At 44.9% G+C, this 16,196-nt stretch overlaps 1 protein-coding gene across 3 annotated transcripts in view; it reads right to left on the bottom strand.

Annotated features, from left to right (window-relative positions):
* RBM6 (RNA binding motif protein 6) overlaps positions 1-16,196 on the bottom strand; it is a 57,312-nt gene that overhangs the window by 21,125 nt on the left and 19,991 nt on the right. For all 3 annotated transcript variants that reach the window (XM_027640442.1, XM_027640443.1, XM_027640444.1), the window contains one exon: positions 14,089-14,162. In XM_027640442.1, coding sequence (XP_027496243.1) covers positions 14,089-14,162 — 74 coding nt within the window. The remainder of the gene's footprint in view (positions 1-14,088; positions 14,163-16,196) is intronic.

The raw sequence follows: 16,196 nt of genomic DNA, 5'->3' as shown, positions 1-16,196 counted from the left end.
GGCTCTCTCCCTTGAGGTATTTATCTTCAAATCAGGCAGCCAGGTGGAGTCAAACATCAAAGGTCCCAGAGGTCTCCCTAATTCTTCCTCCCGATGTTCCTGGAATTGAGGAGGCAACACCTTCCTGTGATGGAGCAGAAGGCCAACACTTGGGAGAAAAAGACTCCAGTTGGGTGTATTTCAAAACAAGATCATCTCAGCCACAGACACTGGCTTCTCATCCTGTTTTTTCCATATGTTGAAGTTTTTATCTCCAAACTCATCTGCAGCTGCTTTACAAGGGACTCAACTCTACAGAGCAACAGGCAGCACATCTGCTTACCTCTGACAAAGAGCAGATGAGAAAAGCTGTGAACCCAAAAACCACAATCCATCTGTAATTAAACATTTAGAAAACAGAGCATGACATGGAGAGCTGAAGAAACAAGAGCAATCCAGCCTGCTGCAAGGTACTGCAGCAATCTGGCATTTCCTACAGGAACACTAACCACGGGCGAGTTCCTCCTGTACTGGGATTTTCCCCAAGGCTCTCAGCCCCCTTCTCCAGCTCCCTAAGCATTTGCAGGTCAGGGATTTCTTTTTATTGGTCTGATCTTAGCAGTGTCCAGTACTCTACTGCTGAGTGACAGCAAGGCAGAAGATTCAAGATATACAGGGGGAAAGGATGGTCGGATGAGTGATGGGTCCCTGAGGAATTGTTACATTACCAAATGGATCCAAACAACCTTGCCCTGTGTTATTATTAGACTTCTATCAGGATTAACACTGAGATGACAACTGACAACATAAACGTTGTGTTAGTGGTCACCCGGAGAGCGGGATGTTTGGCTCCCGGGCATCGGTGATGTCACGGAGCTGAAAGCACGTGGCATCACCTTGAAGCATGTAGCAGTAAGGCATTTATTCCAACAGAGATCCAATGCTATCCAGCAAGTGATGCTCAGGGCTCGTGGTCTTCAAGGTCAGGGGAGGCCTGAGATTGGGAGCCCAAAGATGTCACCATCCATCCTGAGCTGAGAGAACAAGGCTTCGGGCACACCACTGATGGACACGTGAAACAAAACTGGCACTAACACAGAACTCAGGCATTAGGAGGATAACTTAGAGAGTCCTAAAGATTTGGTAGCTAAATGTAACAGATTAAGATGCTATATGAGGATTATTTTATCCCAGATAGCTCTCAGCACCTCTTTTTCAAACTCTTTTTATTCAAAACCCATTACCCACTCGCACTGGGACAATCCACCGTGACACACCAGTTTCCATTTCTACTTGCTCCCTCCTCAGGCCTCCCTTCCTGCCTGGTTATCCAGGCCATTTGTCCTTTAGCAGAAGGTGCCAGTCTGCATCCTTTAAGTACCTTATTTCCACAGACACCCCAGCTAGCCTGCTGAGACACCTCCAGTTTTCTTCCTACGATTTCTAAATTCCCTGGATACCAGCCATACTCCTTTTAAGCAAGTCCCAGTATCTCTGTACAGCTCATCTCCCCCCACTGACATCCTTTTTGCAAATATACACAGAAATTGCTTTTCAGACTATGCCAGCTCTCTACATTTTAATGCCTGAATTTTGAACTCCAATTCACTTCCAAGCTAGGACTCTCAAAGTGCTTATCTTTTAAACACAGCATTTGCTTCGCTTGTCAGCACTCTCAGTCCTGCTCTGAGAACACCAAACCAGTGGGTACAGGCAAGCTCCCAATCACTGCTCCAGGAAGGATAACAGTGATGTGCCGCAGCTTGGGAAAACACGCAATGTGCTCAGGACTTCACATGCTCTGGGGCCAGCTTTGGAAGGTAGGTGATATGAATGGCTTCTGCATTTCACCCTTTAAGGAGATTTCAACACATCTGAAAGTTTTCTTTGATCCAGTGAAGCCAAGGGGACTTTCACCTGCCACTCAGGGCCCTAACCCTGCCCAGCTAATGCTGACCTCCAGCTCCCCTCACCCCTCTAAGAAGGCACCTGTGTGGATCAGCTTACAGGATCACTGGAAAAAAAAGTGGAAATTTTAAAATGAGAGCCTTTCCTTTACAGTATGAAGTTGTCAGAAGAGGATTTTTAGAGTTCAGACACTGAGGATGGGGGGACATTGGGAGATAACAGTTCAAAGGGGGCAAGTTCTGTGCTCTGGTGCTCCCACTCCACAGTTAAAGAGAAGCATGGATGGTTAAGGCCTTATAATGGGATAAGTGAAGGAGCCCATGCATATGATGCTCTTTAACAGTTGGACTAATGATCTTAAAGGTATTTTCCAACCTAAATGACTGTATATAAAATACTCATTCCCAAAAAAGTATGGATCAGGTTGAATCCTCAGTTTGAAAAGTATACTTATACTATCAAAACTTAAGAATATTTAAATATTTAGCATATTGAGCATCACTATTCATAGATGGCTCTAGGGAAGGGTCCACATGGCTCTGCTTCATCAGTATTCCTTTTCTGATTTATCATGGGCTACTGCATGGACACTGTGTTTGAACAGCTGCTCCAAAGATTTCATTTGCTCCCAATACAGAGGCTTCCCTTCTCTCTCCAAAATGCTGCTCTAGTGACCTGGACATATTTCTCAATATTGTTACATAGCCACCTTCTTCCTGAAAGGTCACCTCACCCCATCACACTGTTAAACAATATAAAGTTTAATTCCATTACCACAATGCACTAATCCAGCCCAGGACCTTCCTGTGCACCTCCCTCAGGGATACCTTACAATTAGCAATGGCCATAAGGAAGCTGGGAAACAATGAGGAAAGACCCAGCTCCTTAATCATAGATTTGAAGCACAAATATCAAAACACTAAAGACCAATTTCAATGTAAAATCATCCTGGAAAAAAGTCAGACTGGAAGGTTCTGCCTTAAAGGGGTAAATTTATTCCTAGACAATTCAACCTATTAAGCATTTAAAGACCCCACCCCAAACAAACACATGTCCTTTTACCTGTGGGATTACACACCAATTCCAACACAGCTTGACCCGCATGGTGAACAGAATGTAGAATGTTCTGTGCAGCAGCAAACATTTGCAAAGAACACACCAACTGTAAACAGGGGAGAGAGCAGGCCAGAGGCTCCTCCAGACAAGCCTCCAAACTCACTTCTTGGGCACTCAGAGCTAAGGAAGATCCAAAAAACCCTGAGGAGAAGGAGCAGCTCTGAATAAAAGAGGGTTTGGTCCTTGGAGACATAATTTCTCAACATGCCTAAATTCTGAGTAAATGGCAAAAGTGGGTGCCTGACGCTGATTCCCACAGGGTAAAAGAAAGAGCCCTGCCATTTGCCAGGGAAATGCACCAGCAGTGCAATACTTACCTGTGACATCTCAGTGATGATTCCCAGCACATCACCGTGACTTTGAGGTGGCCTGTCCAAAAACTAAATCCAGATCTTTAAAACTCACACCTGGACAGAACCACAAGGCAGCTGGCACTTCTTCAGAGTGGCACCTGTACCAATTTCTCCATCTGAGCAGGCGCTGCCTCCTGAGAGAGCTCTTCTTAGGAGCTGATTTGGAAAACAGCTGCTTTAACCTGTTGGGTCAGGATTTGCCCAAGAAACCTGGCACAGCATGAGAACAGTCATCTGAGCCTTTGGAAGGAGTTTCTCCTGCCAGCCCAGCTGGGTGCAACATAACACTAGTGGGTGTCACAGCTCCCCATAGGGCCCAGCAGCTCCTCCTTTACAGGCAATGGGGTTAAAGAGGTTCATCCACACAGCTTCACTGCACATCCAAAGGTACACCCACATCCCTCCTTCCTAGCCAGTTGCCAGAACTGCTGAAGAAAGGAATTCAGTGCCTTCTCAGGGTGCAAGAGGCAGAAGAAGTGACTCTCCTATGTAAATATCCAGACTCTGAGGCTCTGGTGGCTGACCTCAGCTCTTTGGGAGAGTATAGCCAGAGAGGTGAGTGTGCAGGAGAGCAGCTCCTATGATAACCCTGACACGGAGGAAGGAGAACATGATTCCCTGCTGTGTCAGAAGTGCCTCAGCTTGGCTGAATTCCTAAGGGATTGGGGAAGGGGAAACCACATGCACAGACACCTCTTCAAACTAGTCAGATAAGCCCCACAGTAGTGGGTGGCTCAGGTATTGTCACTTGAACCACTTGTGGGACTTTAATACCTGGGATTTAATACCTGGGATTTAATACCTGGTGGCTCAGGAGAGAGACTGGCCCATGCAGACAGTCACAGGTAGTGCCTGAAGCTCCCTGTGTGCCGCTCACCTCTCAGCAGTGAGATCTGGAGCATCAGAGAGGTGATGCTTTCAGCTGCTCCTCTTAGAATCAGATGGATTTGCCTGTCACTCAGAGATGCCAATGAAACATTTTGGAATTCACTTCTTAAATTTAGTGATGGGCCCAGTACACATTGGAAGGAAGAAAGAGAGACGAGCTAGTGCAATGGGCAGAGAAGGTGGCAGTGGCAGAGAACACACACCAATCCCACACGGAGCAGGCGCAGAAGAACACCTTGTCAGGGGAAAAAAAACCCCAAACCACCTCAGCTCTCTTCTCCAGTGATATCACAGGTTGGGAAGAATCAATCAGGCTTTCAAAAACCTAAGGCTATAAACAGTGAAATAAATACCTTAGTCATCATATCATTAATGTACAGCTTTGCACTGTGAGAAAGCTTCTTAGTGAGACTTCTCAACCTGGTATTATGTGTACAAAAATACATCTTGGGATTCTGAGAACTTAAAATTACTTTCTCTGTTAACTCTACTCCTGAGATCCTTGATGGAAAAGTACATCAAATGCTTGCTTGGGCTTTAAATGCCATCCTGGCTCAAATCTGGTTCATGAAGCCCATCTGGATATTGCTAATTTCCTGGTTAAGACATGGACTGTACATCACAAAAAACTAATATTTCCCCTGTTGTCTATGAAAGCAGGGGAGAATTACTCTCATCCATTTGTTCTAAAGACAGTTGCAGTGTTTTAAATACTTAAATATCATGTTTACAGCTTTATAGCTTTGACCCTCATTAAAAATGTAATTCCTTACATGACAGACTTGAATTTAGACCCATCCTTTGGAAGCTGTTTGTTCATTCTGGGGAAGACATAACTAACTGAACTTATAGGTGGCCTGAAGCAATGGAGATGAAGGAGGATACTTGGATGCAACATCTGGTAGTTGTCAACACATACACACAGTGCAACAGCACCGCAAAACAAACCTTAAGGCAGAACTCCCCTTTACATCAGACAGCTTCTGTCACTGCAGAAACCAGGAAGACCTTTCCACCTCCCTCCTGTGTCTCCTTGTACAAAACAGCTTCAGGATTTTCCCACGTGACCCTCTTCTGGGAGCAATCATAGCCAGGATTCAGCTGGTCAAACAGTGGTACTGAGGACCTTTCAGTGGCTGTCCCATTCACACAACATGTTGGGTTATCAGGTTCGCAGATATGATGGAAGAAGAAATTCTCCCCTGGACAAGAGAGGATCAGGGAAGATTGTGCCTTTCCTCAGAAATACAGAGGGCTGTTGTCTGGCAGCACTCTTAGTGTTCTTCCATCTCACACATTTTCTTGTCCTGCACAGATGCAGAATGACAGCAAAGCTCCCAATCTCTGATCCTGTAGCATACAGAGTTTCTTGTGATCTCCATAGGAATTAAAGCTTTAATAAGAGTCTTGAAGATGCCCTGTGGCTTGCAGGGGAACAGGGTGGATAATAACTCCTGTGTTAAATACCTGTTTCCTTGTTGCCTATGATTGATGGATAATGACACAACAGTCCACATAGGCGTGCCACCCCCATTTTCCACTGTAATAATTTCATTTCTAGACAAGAACATTAACAGCCCAGTTACAGTCAAATGGAATCAGAAGTTCACAAATAAAAACTGCTGCCTGCCAGAGCTTTGATCTTGCATCTTCGAACTTGAAACATCTGAATTTAATCTTTTACATGTGTGAGCCTCATAACCCGGGCAGAAAATAGCAAAATTCAAGGTACTTTTTTTGAATGTACCCCAATTCCAGGTAGCCAAACTTCCAAGATTTACATTGAAAAGATCCCGTACAAGCTCAACTGGGAAGAAAACTGACTAAAATCAACATCTGAATGGAATTCCAGCTCTCTCTCACTATCATAATCATAGTTATACAAAAAACATACTTAATTTCTGCAGAAAAGCAGGCAGACCATCTCTTTGAAGAGAAGGAAACAGTGCTTCTGCCTTCCTTAACCCCAGGGAGTGTGCAGTTTGTAATTTTTTTCCGCCTCAGCTCAATCTTTTACCTTCCTGTTCCCGCAATCCAACACCAACAGCGCACCAAGAAACGGAAAAGCGATTGCTGCTAAGACAGCACAAAAGCATGAACGAACAGTTCTGAGACTGAAGCTCACAACAACGACTCATCAAGTGAAAACTGCAACATTTTGGTGTGCTCCCACTTATCAAAACAGTCCAGATGGAGTCCTAGCGTTATAATCTGGCTCATATGCTTGTAAAATATATCTGGTGTTCCCCTCGACGTTGCTAGAATTGAGCTAAGAAGGACTCTTTGGACTCAGCCCAACAACTTGTGTTGTCTCGTTCACGATGACGGGTCTTGTGCAAACCATTATGGCAAAACCGTGAGAGAAAATGGTCTTGCTCTGGAAATGGAAGTTATGGTGCACTCACTGAGATGCCTTGATTCACGTAAACTGAACCCATACAGACATTTCCCCTCTCACTGCCTGTTCATCTCCCTTAAGACACTTCAGTCATATCATCAGCACCATCCACTTCTAAGAGTACAGAGGGAATTTCTGAGAGTGCAGCTCCAGTTCCGTTAGTCACCAGCTTACTTAAAGGATGACTTCAAAAGCATCAAAGCAAATTAGTGGCATGAGTCCTACTACTTTCATACAGGAGCTTGATCAAGGGATTTTACATCCTAATCCCAAATCCCCTTCTGACCACGTACACAACCTATCAATTGCAGCAGCACACGATCCGTCCTGCCGCTGATTTGCCACACTCCTTTGAAGCACTTTGAGGCTACAACGATACGCACTTTCCAAACAGTCACACAAGGATATATTTAGAGTCTCTACAGATCTTCACAGAAAATCAACTAATCATGAATGCAAGCACAGTGAAAAACCAACAAGGAAATGCAGCCAGCAGTAAACCACCATTCTCTGTTTAAAGGTGAAATTGCACCTCTGTGTAGCATCTATGACTAAGATTTCCTCGTTGTCGCACAACTATTCCATTAACACGTTAGGAGGAGAGGACCTGACAGCTACATGACAGGGTGGCATTTGTATCCTGCCCGTGCATCCAAGGACTACTTCCAATCCTTCCTAGCTCAAGGCAAAATCTCACCTACAAACGAGTCCAAAGGATGAGTGTGCCAGATGCCACATCACTCGGGAAAATGCTTCACATGCTGGCAATGACCGAATCAAAGCCATTTCTTAGGAATGCTCTGCCAATGGGTGCTCTACAACACAACTTTAGCCCTATGGAATGGGCAGAGAGCAGACTTATCCATCGTACACATCGCACTTTGGATTCACAAGCAGAAGTTTTCGAGTCCCTCCCATTTTTACAACAGCCATGCTGGGCATGACCAAAGGTCCAGCTGTCCCACAGCGGTTCCTCACTGAGAGCCATCAGCGGAATGAGTATCCAACCTTTGGCTGCCCAACAGCAGTGAGTGATGCACTGCAAGTACAGATTTATCACATCATACCATCAATCAACCAGAGAGGACTGGACACTTATCTTGTCAACAACTCATAGATCAAGTTATTCAAACAAATGTCAGGAAATCACAATTATTCCCTCGAGCTTCTGGCATTGTAAACAGAACATCCATTCCAACAGAGAACTTGACTAACAAGGCATTTACAATCTACAGGGGAAGAATGGGTATGTCAGAGTGACATCATCACACAGATTTCTTAGTGTTAATGGGCAAAAACTCCCAGCAAACCCATCACCAAAAGAGAAATGTGCAGAGACCAGAGCAGTTTCATTTTAGAGAAGGGCAGGGAGGGATGCTTTATGTGGAACAACCTATTTATACAGCAGCCCAAGTCAACCTCAGCACACAGAATAGATAATTCTGTAATATACAGCAATATTTGAGTCCTGAGATAACCCTGCTGGGCCACACGTCCCCAGCAACAACTAGAGAGACCAAGGAAGTCCTGCTGAAGCATCTGTTGCATGCTCCAGGCAGCTCACCCAGAAGCTGTTCAGTGGGACAATCCCATTGCAGAGCAGCAGTTCAGCAGCAGCAAACACAAACTATCCCCATCACAGGGGTAAGGTGAGGCTGAAGGAAAAAGGAGGACAGGATTTTGGAGCATGAGCAGGGAGGCAGAGGGACATGGCAAGCTGGGAATCACACAAGTAGAGCACGAAGACGCAGCTTCACAACTCTCCCAGTGAAAAGTGAACTTATTTTAAAACATTTTGCGTAGCATACTTTGCTTCCTGAGGCAAGGCAGGACAGAGCTGCCAAGAAGGAGGTTGTAGTTTTTTTATCTGGGTAGGGCTAGAAAAAACTCATTGATGGGCAGCTACCACTGGCTGAAGGAAGAGTGTGTGAAGTCTCTGGCAGAAGATCTCTTACAACCTTCTGTGCCAGAGGAAGAGGGACTAAGAGGATTCACACAGTTTGAACAGCTGAGATGACAGAAGATGTTGAGATGACAGAAGAGAAGGTCCAGAGAAACATTTTCGGTACCAGAACTTTCTGGCAGTTACATTTCACACCAAAAGCCACCCTTCTCTGCCCAAAGAAGGTCCCTGCAGCACGCAGATAAAAATCACTTTATCACAACATCCCTACAGGATACACACATGTACACCCACACACCCAGCCCTGTCACAGGTCACCGCAGGCAGATCCAACTGCTTATTCACAGGCAAGTGTCTGCCCAGCACTAGGAGCTTCCCACTGCAGACTTCCATACTGATCTCAGAGGCTTACAACTCCAATTAAATGCCGGTTCGATGCGGTGATTAGTGGGACACAAGAGGGAATGAACAGATGATTGACTCAACACATCAAGCCTCAGTGATGTAAGACCAGGCTGAGCTCGTGACCAGGTCACACACTGAATCAGACACAAAAAAAACCCCAAATCAGCTCTGTTGCCTGGAAATCCACTCACCCACTAGCCTATGGAGGGAACTTTCCATAGGTCAGGTGGCTCATAAAAATTCCTCCACAATGTGCATGTTTCCCAAACCATTAGGATGTTTATAGAAGAAACACTGTGTAGGTGTAGGTATACAAGCCTTTTCCCTCTCTATACACATGCTCCAAAAGGAAATTCTAGAAAACCACACAGTCAAAAGCAGGACAAGCTTAATAGGGGGAAAAAATATGCAAAGATACAACCTGAGCAAAATCCACACGCCTAATATGCAACAAGAAAAGCAGAAGATAACGTCAGCTGGTGATCCAAGGAGGACAGATCAAAAGAAAGCACCCTCAGCCTAACACACAAATGGATTTCAGTTTATTTGTGGACACCCTCAACTGCCACTACCACCACCCTCGACTGCAGGTTAAAGCTAAAGAGATGGATTGACATTGTCAAGTGGATAAATTATGAATACCAGACAGCCTGTGAAAATACATTTGAGGCGGGTGTCATCTTCCATTACAAGGGGCATTTGGCAGATTCTAGAAAAAAATGCCCAACTCTATAACTCAGCACGTCCTATCAAAAGGAAAACAATTATTTTTGATGTCTGGACACAGATTTTCCCTTACAAATTGCAACACACTTTTTGCACCACAGGCTTCAAGAAATACTCCTTGGCTACAGGTCACAGGAGAAGTTCCATTCTCAGGATAACCACATGCTCCTTCTGTATTTAACTGGGAAGCCACACAGAGTTGTGACTTGTTACTGCAAATGTTTTCAGGACAGAAAGTCCTAAGCTTTGCCTGCTTGTCACAGCATCTTGTGGATTTTAACACCAACAGCTACAGTAAAAAGCCTGTGAAGTCTGATCTGCACCAGAAGCTCTGTTCACACGGAATGCAGAAAGGCACTGCAGTGAATGGATACAAGGGCTCAGAGCAGGAGAAACACACAGTTGATGCTTCCAGTTGCTCAGGGGTGAGACATGCTCAAGTGAGCACCCACAAATTCCAGCAAGAATCCCTCTCACCCTCCCCAGTAAGAAACAAGCAGGGAATGAAGGTATCGCTGTGCCTGGCAAGCTGAAGCACGACAGCGCTGCAGGGGAAACTGCTCTGACACACTCCAGCCTCAGTGCAGGAAGTGGAATGACCACTCTAACACACGCCTGGAGACCTCCACAATAATTTACGATGTATGTGTTTTTAAAAGTTCATGCTATAGCTCTTCTCTCACCCTCTTACTTAAGAAACAGGAGGAAAGGATTACAAAGTTGTTACTTACTAGCAACAAAAGCCAGGAAATATTCACTCGGTCAGTGTTGCTACCTTTGAGGCCTGAGAGGATTTGGAGACAATACCACAGAGTCAGCGAGACAAACCATTTGCTCCTAAGGTTAAAAAAAAAAAATCTTCCTGCTTGCATATGTGTAACAATGATCTCCATCTCAGAGAAAACAGTAAAATATCCAGGCAGCAGAGACAGGCTCCCTCCATTTCCCCTCCTCCGGCTGCCTTTAAGACACGCGACAGTACACGAAGGGTACTTCACGTCCCACCTGATTTTCTCACACCCAGTAACAATCTTGTTGTGTCTATCTCTTCTACAAATGAAGGAGTGCAAAGAGATCCCAGCACATATGGAGAAGAAGAGCCATGGGATGTATTCCCGAAGTTGCTTCCAAGAAGCCAACCTGATGCCCCCAGACAGGAGCACTACACCTACTACACCAGGGTGTCAAAAGGGTGCCAAAGAAAACACAGTCAGACAAGTGCCACATCACCAGCCTTTCAAAAATGAAAACAAAGGAGGGAAGGATTATTTAGGAGAAACCATGCGACTTAGCAGACAGAAACCCTGACTTCCATTCAAAATACCTGTCTCTCCCCAAGAGAGAAGCAGCTCCTCACAGACAGAAGAGAGGTCTCACACAACTCAAATGACAGCCAGCGTGTAACAAAAGGCCACCAGGAGCATCACCAACCATGAGGCTGCAACAAGAGCTGCACCCAGGTCCTGCACAACAACTCAACAGCCCATCTGCCCTGCTGGGGCAAACAGCCCCCAAAGCCAGCAGGAGAGCCAGCACTTGGTGCCCAGCACCTCCACAATGGGAATAACAGCGACCCAGCACCTTTCAGACACATTAGAGGGGACCCTGGAGCTGGAATAAATTGCCAATGCAACAATCAACAAAGCAAAGCAATTAATAAGGGGGATGTTGTCATTACTTTAGCTGCAGCAATTCATACAAGTGGAATGAAACTCTCCTCAAAAATTAGGGCAACATAGAAGATGGATGTTTCCTTATCACAATATATGTAACAGAAAGCCCCCTGAGATCTCAGCGGTCACACACACATGAATGTGTCACATTACTGAATAGAGGGAGTTGGACCTGGTAAACCTGTATTTCGTAAATTTGGGAATGATCTTAAGCAGGTGCTGGGTAAAACAAAAGGATTTCATGGTAGGGGGACTACACAATATAGGGACGTAGCAAATTGTTCTTCAGGCAGGGGCAGTTCAACAGGCATCAAACAGCATCCAAAAATGCTAGGTTTGCACAAGCTATTTATTCCCAGTCTGCAGATGCCTGAGAAAGAGGCAGGTTGACTAGAGAGGGACCAGGATCTCATTTGCTATTTATGCTTTCCCAAGTGATTGAGTTTGACAGGGGTAGCTGATAACCTTCTGAAAATAACTGAACTATCAAAGAATCTGTGTCTTAGCTAACATAGGCTTTGCAGCTTGCAAAAATGCAGACTGACTCTCAATCTAAGGAGACCATCTTAGAACTCTACCCTGGAAGTCATTAAAATGGGATATCTATTCTCTAAGGACAACTGTATTCATAACTCCCTTTCTGGATATCTCTATTTGGCTCTTAGCGAGAACTGAAAAGTCACCTATCTTCCCTTGCAGTATGTCAGATATAAATCTTGCTAGTTTTTTTTTTTTTAATAATGAGAAGGGCTCTTTTTCATGTTCAATTACAAGCAAATTAGAGAAGTTAACCTATGTGGGGCAATCCAGAGGCTACGGCTCTCCTGACCAAATGCAAATAACTTGGGTCACCCCAAAACCCACGTTTCTAACTTCACTAATTACTAACTCCTGTAGGTCTACTGAAACATCATGAAGACTGGCACACGCAGGCTTTGGAGATGATCCTCTCCAAACACTCCATCTTCCAGGTCTCCTCTGCACACACACAGACATGTACAGCAGGAAGAAAACTGGAAGACTTCATACCCTGTCAGTTTTTAACTGGTGGAGTGCATGGCTGGGACCACTACCCCTGCCAATAGCAGGGTTCTGGCAGCACCTGCCTGAATGTTGGAAGGGAACCACAGGAAAATGTTCCCCAGCCTGCCTGCTGCAATTGTTGCTGGGGAGGTCAGTGTAAGCAGCAGTGGAACACCAGCCACAGCTTCTTCCCGGGCACGTGTGTGCAGTGAGTTACTGGGCACCTCCAGGAACTCAGTTCAGTTTAAGGATTGGCTCTTTGCTATAGCAGTGGACCAAACCTGCCCAAATCTATATATTCCAAATAGGAGAAGGGGCAGAGCAGGCATCAACAATAGGAAAAAGAGGTATTCCCAAATTCCCAGGTACTTGGGGATTGCTCTTGTGCAGGGAGATGTTATTTCATGTCAGCAGAATACGGAGAGGCATTTGGTTAAAAGGAATGTCATCTATAATTACAGATTCCCCAGTGACAACAAAATAAATTGGGAATTGTAGCAACACTGAAGGGGAAATAGAAGTTGTCACTGATGGTAAAAGTAATAATTAATTCCGGAGCCTTCTCTCTCTATGCTCCTCACCACCACCCTGGTGGGAATGTGCCAGGCTCTTTCCCAGCAACAGAATTATTTCTGTAAAACATTTTTTTAAGTTGCAATACCTCTGTAACTCAAAATAGAGGCAAATGCGAGTGCTTAGTGGGACCTTTGAAACCCCAGCTGTGAAGACTCATTAACTGTAAGTACATTTTTGCAGATGCACAGCTCTGAATCTGACTCATAACTCTCCTCCCATGACAGTGAGACCTGGGATTCAGGTAAAAAGGCTTAAGATAATTGATATGGATTCTTAGTCAGGCAAATTAGGAGGAAGAAGGCAGCAGAGAGAAAACTTAAGGGATGTAGTGAAGGAGGGGTATCTCAATCGTTTAGTTGGTTTGGTTGAGTGATCCACCACCTACAGTTCCAAGGCACGGGAAGGGTGGTGTAAGATGGGAAAATGTTTTGTCTAACAAATTTTATGCATCTTGCTCTTGTATGACGGACAACAGCTCTAGCCCCAAATACCAGGTCAGAGTAAAGGCCCCCCATGGGTATTTACTCCCTGGGGATTTCAGCCATTTTTTTCTTTTTAAGGAGACTTTCAGGTTTACCAGGCTCAACTGCACGTAGGGTAGAACTCATGTCTGCAGCTCCAGTTTGCCAAAGGATGGGATAGATATGGGGGAGATGCACAATAAGGATCTCTCCCACACACAAGGCATATGGAAAAGTGGAGCCTGCAAGTCACAGTTGACTCAGAGCTGCATGCAGAGGCCTCACCTACAGTCACATGTGCATGTGTGTGTGCACACAGACAGGGGAAGAATCCAATGCTAGCAGAGCTCTTCCCAACCAGATTGCAGTGTGAATACAGAATCATCAGGGTCAAAACCTGCATCAGGAGTCTGTCAGCCTCCAGTTTCTGACTCCAGTCTGGTGCTGACACCCACCAGGGAGGAGGGCAGGCCATTTGGTGTCCAGCAGCTCCTTCCCACTGGCATTTCTAAGCCTTGTACGAGATTCTGGTAAGAGCATTTAAACCGCGGTGTTGTGTATTATACAAGAACAGATCTTCCTTCACAAAAACCTCATAGGCTTTCCACCACCCCACCAAAAAAAAAAAAAAAAAAAAATTAAAAATCTTCTAGCAGCATTGACCGAATTGTAAAGCAACCTGGTTGGCTTCCATGCATCCGATGGCCTCTTCCAAGAGTGAAAACTCCACGCAGACATAGCCATAGTCGTAACCTGGGGACAGCATTTAAATACAGACGGGAGTCATGTTAGTGCCTTGTCATAAAGAAAGCCACATTAAATATTCAATTTCCCTTTCCCTCCAATGACAAACCCTCTAACCACCACCCCTCTACTCCAGAATGCAAAAGAAAGAAACCAGGGACTAGTTGGATGATGATTAACTGTGCAGTTTATCATGAATGTTAATAGTACAGTGTTCCCACTTCCCCTTACACAACCCAGTGACAGGCACACCCTTCCTTAGGGCAAGAAATAATTGCTTTGTCGGTTTTTTTTAAGGCATAGTGACTTTCCACTGCCAGTTTCACATTTTGTGCTACCTTGGAGGCAGCGTTCTCCAAAGTAAGTGTTGATAAATCATTTCCAAGTACCTTGCTGCAAATGTATTTTACACGAATAGCCAGCATTTTAATTGGGCAATATTTCAGAAAGCACTAACACCATTCCTTTGCCTTTGCTATTTTTCTTTCAACACCTGCTTACTTTTTGAAGTCCAATCCCTTGCATTATGAAAAAGTACAGCAGGGTAGGAATTAGAACTCCAACTTTCTCATTTTGGTATGGATGTTACTGCACATGTAACAAGAGGGTGTGAGAGCTTTAAGTTTAGATTCAAGAAACTAGAGAGCCTTTCCTCTTCTCACTGCTTGAGAAGCTGTCATCTCAGTCACTGCAGAAGGGACACACTGATTTAACTGTGTACTCCAGTTATCTGCACTGAAATATTATGTCCCAAAGCAAAGTGCAGGGTGAACACTACAGAACCTAAGACCAACTGAAGATCCATCCTCGATGTTGAAGCTACCTCCAAGAACTGCAGTGCTGAAGAACAATGTAAAGTCACAACCTAAAGGCCACCTCACTCCAAAAGAGTGCTTTCCACATGACCATGGGCCAAGATGCTTCTACATGGACACACAGTGAGAGGAAAGGCTTGGTTCCTTCCTCCTGTTGCTCTTTTGGCGGGTTTGGAGTGAGAGGAAAACCAGTCTGTGTGTTATTTGTACCATTTCAGGCACCTAAATGTCCTGGTGGAGAGCTTGTCTCCTCTCCTTAAGATGCACATTTTAACTCTGGTATCTTCAAACCAGGTTTATATCTGGCTCCTATTGCTTCAGCCCTTCACCTTCCATGGGAAGGTAACTCCACCCATGCTTCTTTCAGACAAGGCATTCCAGCCTGCTGGAAAACCACCCCCATCTCCCCCAAGTCTATGTCAAAGAACATTTGCTGCACTCTCTAGTTTTCCCTTCTCTGTTTTTTTACATCTTTGTAGTTTACCACATCAGAAACAAGGCCACACAAAACTATTTCATCATCAAACTCTACTGATTTTTTATTGTTTTTTATTCCGGGAGCTCTTTGCATGCAGTTCCAACAACACAATTCTGACTTTGCACCTCTGCCTTTAATAATGAGACTTCAATTTGCATCTAGCACATCTTCCACATCGCACAGGAATTTATTCCCTTTCCCATATTATTTTAGTCAATATAATTACACTAGAGGGAAATTTATCAATCTGGGTGTTTTTCAGCTCAGTGAAAGATGGAGTCCAGCAGCACAGCATCTGTGGTGGAAAGCAGCTAAAGCCACTTGATACTCTTACATGAAGTGGGCACCTGGAACTAGAGGTATGGTTTCAGCTGGCAGGATCGACAGAACCAAATTGATCCAGCTGTTCCCAGAGCATCCATTCTGCCCTGCAGCACAGCCACACCGGATCACATTTTGCAAATGAAGGAGTTCTCCTCTCTGCAGAAGGCAGCTGCTCTCCAGGAGCAGTGCTGCCCCTTGGTGGGAGACTGTTCTGCATTCTGGGCAGACACCTCTGCTACTTCACACACAGCGTGCGGCCTCACATGGTACATTTTAAAGTCTTACTCAAACCCAGAACTCTTAAGTTGCTTCTTTCCATTCTGTTTAGCAAAGAGCTGCATGAATTATATTTGTCAGCCCATAACGCTCCTGATTCCCCTTCAGAGAAGGTTTTTGAAAGCTGCTGTAATCAGCAAGGATCAGGGC

This window comes from Corapipo altera, unplaced genomic scaffold (assembly GCF_003945725.1).
Source record: "Corapipo altera isolate COAL_440 unplaced genomic scaffold, ASM394572v1 55, whole genome shotgun sequence".
NCBI lineage: Eukaryota > Metazoa > Chordata > Aves > Passeriformes > Pipridae > Corapipo > Corapipo altera.
The sequence above is the reverse complement of the archived record's forward strand: the minus strand, read 5'-3'. Positions and strand labels throughout refer to the sequence as shown.